This window comes from Toxorhynchites rutilus, chromosome 1, assembly GCF_029784135.1.
Source record: "Toxorhynchites rutilus septentrionalis strain SRP chromosome 1, ASM2978413v1, whole genome shotgun sequence".
Lineage (NCBI taxonomy): Eukaryota > Metazoa > Arthropoda > Insecta > Diptera > Culicidae > Toxorhynchites > Toxorhynchites rutilus.
Genome location: NC_073744.1, coordinates 129,362,526 through 129,375,011, shown reverse-complemented (window position 1 = coordinate 129,375,011; position 12,486 = coordinate 129,362,526). Strand labels below are relative to the sequence as shown.

Below are 12,486 nucleotides of genomic sequence, written 5' to 3'. Positions count from 1 at the left end.
GTGAGACCGGAAAAGCACTCACCGTACTTCCTTGAGAGAATACGAGAAATTTTGAGTGCTTTATCCAGACGCTGTTATGTCATTACCTTTATCTGGGTCCCTTCACATTGCTCCATTCCGGGTAATGAGAGGGCTGACTCATTAGCAAAGGTAGGTGCAATTGAAGGCGATATTTATCAGCGTCAAATCGCCTTCAATGAATTTTATTCTTTAGTCCGCAAAAATACCATCGCTAACTGGCAACGCAAGTGGAATGAAGATGAATTGGGCCGGTGGTTTCACTCGATTATCCCTAAGGTCAAACCGTGGTTCAAAAGTCTGGACTTGAGTCGGGACTTTATTCGCACCTTCTCCCGACTCATGTCCAATCACTGTTCGTTAGATGCACTACTCTTCCGTTTCAATCTTGCCAGTAGCAATCTCTGCGTTTGTGGCCAAGGTTATCACGACATCGAGCACATTGTTTGGTCGTGCGAGGTGTATCTGGTCGCCAGATCGAATTTAATGTGCCGGTAAGAGATGTGTTGGCTCGGTTAGACCTTGATTACATGTCCCATATATATGTTTTCCTTAAAGCTATAGATCTTCGTGTGTGATTGCCCCTACATCCTTATACCCTCCTTTCCTTCCTTTGCGGGTAATTCGTCCCCTTGCTATAAATAGTAGAATAAGTTGAAATGTAAATACACTATAGATATACGAATAGATTTATAAATTGAGTGTTCTTCAACATTGTTACAATTTCCTTATATCCCGTCCTCCTAAAAATATGTCACCCTCCTAAACTCGAGTACACCGCGAGTAATCGGTTTTCCACCTTACTAACCATAGATGTAAGAAAATTGTTTATATATATAGTTTTAAAATTATATTTAAGAATTCGGCTCCTTTAAACTTAAGTAACTGAGCCTGTAAAAATAAACGAATTAAAAAAAAAAAAATTCGCGTTGACGGCAGAATGGTGTCGACATCTGGATACGACATTAGTGTGTATGAGGCCAACTATTCTCCATCAGATTAGTCGGCCCTAAGGCAATTTTAAATTGCTAAATTTTGTATGAAATTTTTTTTCTTGGCGCTATTTACCTACTAGAAGTACGTTGTTCTGACCCTAATTTAAACTATTTTGTATGAACTTTGTGATATTCTCACCAAAACTTACTATTATAATAGAAAATTTTCTTCGGACACAATTTTTATATGATATTTTTTCACTACTTGCAAGCAAAAATGATTTTCATTTACATAGAGTACTAATTTGATTTGGGAAAAATAATTTCCATTTATAATTTTTATTTTGAAAGAGTCCTCTCTATTTCGCACGGCGAATGAGGTGAGATGGCTCAAGTCACTGCATTCCCATAGGCGAATGGCGTGACTATAGTTTGTCACTAGGTGAGATTTGAGGTTGTGTCCTCATATGCTATCAACTCGGGTATCAAAAAGAAGTTGAAAAGTAAGGTAGCTTCAACAATGAAGCGAGAAACTTTGCTATCTCACGTCACTCGCCGCTTGGAATAAGGGGGAATGTTCATTTCTTCAGCAAACCCATATTGTCATGCCTACTCCTCCATTCCGTAATACGAAGCTCAATGCCGCCAACGCGGATCTCTGGTAGAGACGTTCAGCTCATACAAGTGAGTTGCTCATTTGGAACAGCTCTTCAGCGCAGTTGAATTTTGCGGTTGTCTACACAATTGCATAACTACCATGGGACATTTTAATGTGGGCATTTTCTTAATAGACGGAAAGCAAAAAGTCACAGGAGGGTTGTGTCTGAGACACGACCGCATAGTTGACGTAGGATTCCGTTAGACCATCTGTTGATCTTGGATATGTTTGAAGAATTACATCTTTAAACTCTTTAATAATGATTTGGTTTTGATGTCACTGTTAGGGAACACATTTCGGCAGGAACAAAATATCCCCCTCCTTCATGCGATACATCACTCCAATAGCAAACACTCCTATTAGCTAATAGGTTTATGATTATAAGTAGTACGTAAGCATCATTAGGGTTCTGTATACCTGTTGATATGTTGAATTAAAATAAAATAAAAAATGTATTTGCAATGCCGATTTCCCCCAGGAAGCATGGTTTTGATGTCTCTGTTAGGGAACACATTTCGGTGGGAGTATTTCATGTATTTGAAACGATTTCCCCCAGACAGTTTGGTTTTGATATCTCTGTTAGGGAACACATTTTGATGGGAACACAAGCTTTCCCTACTATCATGTATTTTCAATTCCGATTTCCCCCAGGCAGCTTGGTTTTGATGACTCTGTTAGGGACTCGCCGCATGTGTCGTCAATTTCGACCAATCAGAAGTGAGTATTTCCGTTGGGAAAGGGGTTGAGATTTTTCAATTGTTCGATAGTTAGTTTCATGACATATATTATTTTCTTCAATGTAAAAAATTGTTATGGAGTGTCGAAATCGGCTGACGCAAAAATTTCATCAATCCATCATGAAATGACTGAGCAATGAGCGTTTAAAATTGGACAATTTTCACGATGTGCTCGATTTTCGATTTTCAATTTGTAGCCGAATATGTTCCCGAAAGACGCAATCCTACGTCAAAAATTAAACGAATTTAATTTGTAATTGTACACAAACTAAAACTAATATGAATTCTAATAATATAATATACAACAAATATTGAATGCTGAAATCCAACATAAAAGATGCTTAAGATATGCTTAACTTAAACAACAGAAGAACCAGCAGTAGCGAAATGAAATGCCTTCAGAAATATTGGCCGAGACAACGATTTTTGATAAAACTACCGAGATATTTTTTTTTGCATCCAAGGATATAAAAATAAATCAACTAATAGGCACAACGAGAAATAATTCTTCGCGATGACAAAGGTAACAAAAGGACCATTAGAGGCCCCCCAGACTACAGACTGACTTGTCGACCGATAGTTCGGTCGGCTTCTTAATCAGTACGGAGTGGTATGCATGTGCTGGGCTGGACTTATTACGTTCCCGAAGAGATGTTGACAAGGCCCTATTTACGTCAGATTTGATATCATCAAACATTGATTGTCCTGAACTTCTTTGGTTAATAAATTTCAACATTAGCCGACGTTATTTGCGTACCAATAATGTCTTGTTCCTCTCATCATCACGCACTAATTACGGTTATAATGAACCCGTTTCTAGTATGTGTCGTAGAGGTGGGCAAAACGGTTCACTTCAATGAACCGTTCACTGACCAACCGTTCACTTCGGAGAACTAGTTCTTTTGAGCAGTTCACTCACTCTTTTGCATAGTAGAGGGATATGTCAAAGCAAGTATAAAAAAGTGTGGGATGTTATGTAAGACTGTTCTGTTCATTCATAAAATGCTATTTATTAGCAAACAATTATTCTCCGAATTTTGTGAAAAATATCTCAAATCAAAAATTGATTTTGAAATTTTGATTTAGTTCGAACCGTGATTTACTTTTCTCAGCACAAACTAGCTTTGTATGCTCTTCTTGCGATGTTTGGCAATAGCTGCTATAGTAAAACTATACCAAAACACGAACGCCTATCTCAAAATTATGGAGCACAATATGATATGATAGAAAAAATGTTTCATTTCAGCGACCCGAATATTCATTTACTGTTTAACAAGACTGTTTGGAATATTGACGTAGGACTACGTCTAACCGGAAGATATAGGGGGTGAAATGGAAATCCAGGCACTGAACAAGTAGGAAAAAATGCAAGATTTGGAACGCTTATAACTCGAGCATTTCTCAATAGATCGCAAAGGTTTTTTCATCAATTGATAGGAAATATATCTACGCATCTATCATAACGAATAACATTTCATTTTTCTTGAGATAAATAATTGAATAATTGTGAAATATCAAGCATTGTCAAAATGCACTATGTGCCCATTTTTGATTGGTCCATTTTGTGCTCCTCAAATCGTACCGACCAAAACGGGCAACCAGAGCAGCAGCGAAATAGAATGAAGCACGATTGGAAAGGAAAAAGAAAAAAATGAACGAAACATTGGTCGCAGTCTCACACATGCGTAACTCTCGAGCCAGCCAGTCAGCTTAAAAATCCCCGCTCCGCTGCCATAACGATCATTCTTTGTGTGGACACCGACTGGACAACATCGTTGCTGGACGGGCTGGACGGCGAGGGATCGAGTGCCTTTCTCAAGGCAAGAGGGCGGAGGTGGTAGTGCTGGAGTAAAGTAGAGTAGAGTTTTCAAAGGGCCTTTCTCAAGGCTAGAGACGAATGAACTGCAAAAGTTTAAAGTCTCTATAATACAATACTTTCCTTCCGTAACGATCATTCTCATTCAAACCGTACACCACATCGGTTCGCATCACAACACATCAACAAACCAACCCAAGCAGCCATGTCTGGACATGGTAAAGGAGGAAAAGTGAAGGGAAAGGCAAAATCCCGCTCGAACCGTGTTGATCTGGAGTTCCCCGCAAGGATAGCTAGGCCGAGCGCGTTAGTACCAGTGCACCAGTCCACCTAGTCGGCGTTATATAGTTTCGGCCGCCGAAGTGATCGAGTTGGCTGGTAGAGCTGCTCGCGACGATAAGAAAAACCGCATTCAGAACAGAACACATCAAGACAACAACAGGCAGTGGCAGCGAGTGGCGAGTGGCAAACGCAATCGCAAAACGGCATCAGGTAGCAGAAGAAAAAAGTTTGTTCTTTATACAAACTGCTTTGGTGGCAAATCCAGAACAAGGCGGCATCGAGGGCGTTCGAAATGGTTTTTTTCAAAACCACGAGTACTAAGTTTTCTAAATTGGAATCATTCCATAAAACAAGACGCTTTTCAGGGCCATTAAACCTTCCAAAAAAAGAGTTTAGGAGATACAGTTCAATGCTTTCTAAAACATTATCCAAAACAATAATAAAACACAAATTGATTTTTTCATAATTTGTTTGCCAGGATCTGATGAGTATGTGAATTTGGCAGTTGTTCTGAGCTTATTGATAGTTGGGGACTTTCCTGATTATTCAATATTCACCAATTCATAAATTGTTTCCAGATTGAAAGTACAGTAATTTACAATTAGTTCGACATTTAGCTAATTGGACGGACATATAATGCGACTTATTTAGTTGGACATTTTTGTAAACATAGAGATCCAAATTATGACCCCACATTGAAAGTCGACACTGTACCACTGTCATCGTAAATGTTCAATTACAGGTTAAAATCGCCTCCAATGCGACACTGAGTGGCGCTTCGGCACGTCGCATTGAATGTAATTTACTGTAAAATATGTCACAAGCTGGATGGGAAGAAATTTTCCAACTGTGAAAGCTGTGGCGAGTGGCAAATGCAATCGCTAAACAGAAAGGTTTAGCCGAACAAGATGGGGATATCGAGTGATAACAAAACAATAAACTCTTTAGATTGAAGATAATTTTGTGATCCTGAAAAGGACCCTTTTCAGCCTGCATGTGAATCCAACGAGCGAACAAATCGTAATGAATGTATTTTTTTGCCATCGCTCCCTTTTAACGCTCATTCGTTCGTCTCGTTGGACTCGCCCCTCTGGCTGAGTCGGCCGATTTGTCTCTATCCTGTGAGTGTGTACCGCTAGAGTATAAAACACGCGGACCCCAAAAAAATATCTTATTTTCTTTCAAACCGTAAACCCGTGTGGTTGTACGGCATCGGCATCGTGGACGTAACAAAGGAGGACAAGTTAAGGGAAAGGCAAAGTCTCCAGTTCCCTGTTGGTCGCATTCACTGATTGCTGCGCAAGGGTAACTAGGCCGAACGGATTGGTGCCGGAGCACCAGTATACCTAACAGCGATTATAGAGTTTCGGCCGTCGGAGTGCTCGAGTTGGCTTGCAAAGCTGCTCACGACAATCAGAAAACCCGCATCAAGAACAGAGCAGCTTCGGTTCGGCGCTCATCAAGGCAACAATTAGTTTCAGTGAGAGGCAAAGTGTTTCTCCGGCACCATCGCATTAAATGTAATTTACTGAACAACATGTCACAAGCTGGATGGGAAGAAATTTTCCAACTGTGAAAGCTGTGGCGAGTGGCAAACGCAATAGCTAAAGAGGAAGGTTTAACCGAACAAGATGGGAATATCGAGTGATAACAAAAACACAACACCAAAGGTTCTTTTCAGAACCATCAACATATTCATAAAGAGTAAACAGTAAACTAATCCATTTTTCAGGTAGATAGGTGGGTATTCACGTATTCAAAATAAAACAATATATTTAAAATATATATATTAAACAAAAGCTGTCCCCTTTGTATAGTCCTACGTCACTCCGGTTATGTCCCCGACATTACCCACCCGTCTTTTTTTCGTTTTCGACTGTATTTTCTTGGGGAGGTCGATTTACATATCATCTTACTGAAATGTTAACTCAACTCAACTCTCAACTGAAAAATATGAAGTTATAATTTTGTTTGATCAATTATCAAACAATTCAATTTAAAAACCATCGTATCCTAAATGCTGCGTTTTATTATGAAAACGACAATACAGACATCTTATTTTTGTTGTTTTATGGGGCTATCGTTTGTTTCCCTTCGTTAATTTGAGGACCATTAACCTTGCAACACCATTTATCTATCACTCGTTCGTTTTCTTTCCTCTTATACATCGATCACCCCACACAGTTCGTTCTGAACTGTATACACAGTTCAGTCAGCGGTCAGTTCGTTTTGAACTGGGTATACAGTTCATATGAACTGTTGCCCACTAGAAAAGAACGACCGTTCGTTCACTCTTTTTGGTGAATTAGTTCTTTTGAACAGTTCATGAACGGTTTCTTCTTCTTGAATGGCGTTAACGTTCCCTGTGGAACTTTTGCCGTCTCAACATATGCATTAACTAGCGTCATTCATTAATGCTTAGTTGAGATTTCTTAAGCCAAATAACACGCCTTGAATGTATTCCGAGGGGCAAGCTCTAGAACACGCGTGACCACAGTGCAAGTCGGAGGAAATTTCTTTGACGAAAAATCCTCCGGCCAGAACGGGAATCGAACCCGAACACCCGGCATGATAATGTGAGACGCTAACCACTCGGCCACGGGTGCACCATGAACGGTTTGTCCATCTCTAATGTGTCGTGTGTTTAACCGATGTAGTTCCTGTTTCGATTGTCATCTTTCTCGTTCGTCCCTTAAAGCTCTGTACTCTGTAGTCCTCACATAGATTTAGTTTACAACTAAGTTAGTTTTAAGAGGTATTTGTAGGCTAGTTGTAAGTTTCGATCATTAGGGCACTCATGTAAAGCTTGTTAACGTTTTGTGAATAAATGTAAATGTAAATGTGCGCACATTACACCGATTCAGTTGGGTCGGTTTTTGCACCAGTAGGCCGATCCGACCAAACTGTCGGCTGAAAAAAAAAAGTCTGTAGTGTGCGGGGACTCTTATCAATCATCAGCATTTATGCCGGGTGGTTTTCTGAATTGTTTTGATTCAGCACGCGGAAATAAATTTATATGTTTCCACAGTCGTGTTTAAAGAACAATATAATATAGTAATTTCATTTACAAGCATATAATAATGTTTATTATTTTGTTTGGCGATGTAAGAAAAATTCAATGAAGTAACGAATGATTGAATATCTTCAAAACAGCTCAGCAGCTCATCAGCTCATCAGTTCTCCAGCTCCGTAATGAGCTGATGAGCTGCGTTGTTTTGATTGCGAGCCGATCCGAATCCGCTCACTATAATGAAGCGATTCGAATGAACAGCTCATGAGCGGATGGCACATCTCTAGTCTCTGGTTGACATTATCGAACACAGTTTACTGTTTTAGCATTTATTTTGCTTTTTGAACCCACGCTACGTAAACGGAATGGACGAGTTTCTGAGTGCATTGAAAGTAAATATATTGAATTTTTCAGTGCGCAATAGTCTATTTTCTCTATTTTCTATTACAGAAACAGGAAGAACTTCAACCAGAGCCTTCATATGCCGAACAGCTGGAGAAACAAAAGGAAATATTGTTGAAGCAGCGAGAAGTTGACGATTTGAGGAAGCTTGCTGTTGGTGAGTAGTATACTGAAAAAGAATTATATAGAGAAATAAAAACCTTGTATTGTCATATTCCCAATTTCCACTAATTTGAACATCGCATAAGATTTTCAAGTTTGTTCCAACAACATTATTTACAGAATTTAAAGCATGCTGTCGACAACTCGAAGCCGAGGATCGCTGCCTTCTGGAGCAAGCCAACAAAACAAAAGCCTTAAGCATACAGTTCGATGAATTGAAAATTCAAGTCCAGGGTATAATTGATCAAAACATTGCTTTTACGATGGACAAAGTTCGCCAGAACTGTCTCCGTAATAGCGGACAATATGACCGGAAGCGACAAATGATAGTGGACCTGAAACAACAATTGGAACATTACGAACGGTCATACACTCAAATGAAGGAATCGAAATGCGAGGTATTATTGAAAAAATGCCAAGCAGAACTTGAAGAAGAGAAAATCAAAATGGGGGAAATTCGTTCGGAAATTGCTGATATCCGGAAAGGAAGAGTTGACAAATCAAAGCAAAATTGGGAAGAGAAAAAGAACAACTTTTTAGAAATAGCCAAATTGTGGAATAAAATTAAAACGCAAGAAGAACAAACTTCTATCGTTTCGCAAAACAATGAATTGATAAGGACCCGCATCATCCAACTGGATAACGAAATTGAAATACAGAAACAGAGAGAAGAGGCAGAGAAAAGGCGTCGAAACGCCGAATTGAAGGAGCAAATGATTACTCCATTGAAAATTATTCACGCGAGCAAGAGTAGCAAATCGTTCAAAAATCCCAATGAGTTCCCGATGCTCGTGGAAAAAATGCGTGCGCAGAGGTCTTATGAGGAAATTTTTAAACGAACTGATTATATAGATCTGCGTGGATCTAGAAAATCTGGCCACAAGATTGAATCTCCAAGTGTTACTAAGAAAAAAAGGATAGCTTATTTCAAGAGTTCTGTACAAAAAAATGGGACACAGAACAAAAACGTGATTGGTGCTACTTCTACATCGAACACAGTATCAACACCGCAAAAACATTTGAAGCAAACTTTGCAAAAGATACGAACCGATAATAATGCTAATGGTGAACATAATGAACAGGAAAAAAAGCTAATCCCATCCCCATCACAGGAAAGACTTAACACCCACAAGGATTCCCCGGATGGCTCCACATTGGTAATTGCTTCTCCACCACAGAAGGACGGGGAACAATCTGAATCGATCGTCACGATTAACGATCGGTCCGCTTCGGAAGAGATCGAATGCGGATCTAACGGCAAGGATGCAGCCCCTGCCGACGTAATCTCCTTGTACAGCACCATTTCTACGCTGGATTTAGAAGCACGAGATGATAGCAGTGAGCTGGGTTTTGACCTGTCGCCTCTTGGATCCTGTCGGGATGGTAGAAACGCAGCTGGCAGCAAAGGAAGCGGAAGTGGCGATTTGGATTTTGATTTTCTTTCGGATTCCCCCAAACAGGGAGCTTCTGGACGGAGTGATCAGGGGAATGATTTCGATTTTCCCGAAGCTAATGACGATGGTACATTTGATTTCTTTTAATTGTTTTTTTTTTCAAGTTACGTAGAGTTGGTCTTTGGGTTCTTGTTAAATTGGTTTACCAAATACGATTGAAACATGTATTATTCTTTGTTACATTCTTAAATAATTCTATACTTTCTTGTGACATGCATATGCTAAATTAATTGAGAAATGAAAATGTTGATTATGTCACGAATAAAATATTTTGGACAATCTTGAATTATTTTTTTTCATTGCACATTAGATTTTTATCAAAAAATCGAACGAAATGTATATACATAAAATTGCATATATTTAGGTGTTTCTGAAATATTTTCCAGAGGAAAAAATCAGAGATGCAAACCAAAACAGACTAATTCGCTGAAGGTATGCAACCAGCAAACCTAATACAGTGGAACCCCGATGATCCGCGGTGCGGATTATCCGCGAAAGCAGGCTCCATAGTAAATCTACAGGCCTTCCCCGAATTTGTCGGTGAATGATAGACTCATACATTTTTGTTTTGGTCATGCCTTTCACATTATCTGATCACTGGTGTACTCGACCTGGTAGATGGATAGTTTAATGATTTATGTATTGATAAAACATAGTTTTCATGCCGAAATATCTTTTTTTCGTGTTTGAAACTTCTTTTTAGTCATTTACAGCGTTATCCGCGATTTTCGTTATCCGCGATTTTCGTTATCCGCGGTGAGCTAGCCCGACTATTCCCCGGATAATCGGAGTGCTATTGTAAAGGTGGAAACAGAATGCCGCGTTGTGCGTTGCTTCTCATCAGCAGTCATTGCTTGCGTTTTGTACTAAAACATTCGACCGACGCAGTCTGCTGGTTTGCAGTCACAATCTAGCATTCGCGTCACCCCTTTCCATGTAAACAAAAACAAAATAAAATTCGTATGAAAATCTTATTCTTGTTGTGTCCAAGGATCAGTTGAATGTTTTTAAAAACAACACATTGACATATCCGCGCTGGCGGCATTGAGCTTCGTTTACTAGTTTAGGGGAGAGTGAAAGAATAGCTGATTTTCAGTCGGAATGAACACGTTTTCAAAATTAAAATTATGAATGAAAATTAGCTTTTCTATATCAAACTAGTACTCTATTTGAATGAAAAACATTTTTGTTTGCAGGTGGTGTAAAAGTCTCATACGAAAATTGTTTATGAAGACAACTCTATATTATGATGAAAAAATTCAGCAACAATGGTGGAATTGGCTAAACAATTCCAACATTGTTGCTGAATTTTTTCATGGTATGGTTGAATGAAAGTCAGAAACACGTGTTTCAAGTAATCAAATAACATGATGTGAAAATTAAAAACCGGCTTCGTGTCTTCTAATCTGATAAAGATTACACTAATGAGTTTGGGACCCAAATTATGGCCCTAATTTGAAATTGTCACCAGACGTCGACGTCATGCCACTGTCATCGCGAATTCTGCGCAAGCAGTTTAGAACAAATGTTAGCGTTTAGTACAACGATGCTAATGACGCAACGCATTATTGTGTTCGACTAAATGGAAACACACATATTTAAAATGAAGTGTCAAAGCACAATTGTCGCAACGTGACGCATGGCGCGGCATTCTGGTCCCACCTTAAGCGTAAGAACACACTGGACGGCTCTCCCGCGCGGATTTTGCAATGACAGATCGCCGCGGGGCCTCGATAATGAAATGTGAATGAGATAAAACACATAAGGCGGGGCGGGTGTGTGCGGTTCCAATATCACTGTTGTAAGGTTACTCATACGCTGCGGTGGGTCGATGGAGATGATGCGCCGCAACGGTTTTGTGGGAGTATTAGTGTTTATGCGCTTTTGATAGGTGTAAATAAAGCAAGGCAATAAGAAATGTACTCTCAGGTGAGCCAATACGTGAAAATCATTCTGCGGTCATGTAGCTGCGGATACTCGAATTCCATCCAAATTGTCGAGAAATGCAATATTTTAGACGTTTGTGATCAACTTCTCTCTCCCTCTTGCTCAGGTAAACATCCCCTCTTCCGTTTTCCACCATTCTGTCTTTATATACCGCATCTCTCATCCGCTTACTATCCAAACAGTTGTACCTTGTATCATAGACTCGTCTTGCATCCGTCTAAAATATAATAAGCCGAGAGCCGCTTAATGTGTTTTACTTCAAGTTCCTGCTGCGACTTGTCATTGCGAAAATCGCGCGGGTGAGCCGTTTAGTGTGTTTCCACGCTAACTCTAAAAATTATGACAATTCTTTCACTCGGTGATTTGACATGTAGGGGAAATGGGGGTAAGATAGACATGTTAAGAAGAACTTCAATTATATCTTTGGAAACTCATGTTTTCCAAAACTTGAAAGCAGTTTCTTACCGTTCAATATACTGGTTTCCGAAATAACTGGCCAAATGTTTTATGAAAATGTGTTTTTCTATGTTTTTACAGAAATTAAAAGAAGCCGAAAAGTAGAGCTTTTTTTTCGATGCGGATATTATGGACATGAGTGGGAGGAATATGGACAGGTTAATAACATACGAAGCGTAGAAGTTTATCGCTCGCAATAGGAAAGATTTCGATCTCTCTCTGTGTTTGTTTGTCCAGTAATGCCGGATTTACAATCATTCACAATGAGCGCGATTTTTCTACTTCAATAACGATTTTTATTCATTAACCAATCAGAGCAAAGCGCGATATCACCCATGACAGTGCGAAAAAAGATAGAAACTCCAAGCTTTGGCTGCGAAAACCGCGTTGCTCTGACAGTAGACACAACATACATCAGACAGGTGGAACAAAATATGCTAAACGGGTGGAACGATAAATCGAAATAAATGTTCAGCTCTATATATATTTAACGCTTTATCAAGTGAGAGCTGAGTCGATCACCTATTGCGTATTGCTGCATAAGCATAATTATTTTAACACATTTTTGTTAATATTCGATTGAATTTGTTATTGGTTCAAATATTAATT

General features: G+C 39.3%; 1 protein-coding gene across 1 annotated transcript; it reads left to right on the top strand.

Moving 5' to 3' along the window:
• The first annotated feature begins 7,753 nt into the window (after positions 1-7,753).
• Positions 7,754-9,743, top strand: LOC129762516 (structural maintenance of chromosomes protein 2-like). Its single transcript, XM_055760827.1, has 3 exons — positions 7,754-7,848; positions 7,907-8,015; positions 8,141-9,743. Exons 1-3 carry the CDS (start codon positions 7,822-7,824, stop codon positions 9,559-9,561), a joined length of 1,557 nt encoding a protein of 518 aa, XP_055616802.1. The 5' UTR covers positions 7,754-7,821; the 3' UTR covers positions 9,562-9,743.
• Positions 9,744-12,486: the final 2,743 nt, after the last annotated feature.

Excerpts from the sequence above, each read along its gene's own strand:
- LOC129762516 (XM_055760827.1), top strand. The coding sequence starts at position 7,822 with ATGGACGAGTTTCTGAGTGCATTGAAA. Across the intron at positions 7,849-7,906 it reads AGTTTCTGAGTGCATTGAAA|AAACAGGAAGAACTTCAACC; the intron begins GTAAATATATTG and ends TTTCTATTACAG. Across the intron at positions 8,016-8,140 it reads TTTGAGGAAGCTTGCTGTTG|AATTTAAAGCATGCTGTCGA; the intron begins GTGAGTAGTATA and ends CATTATTTACAG.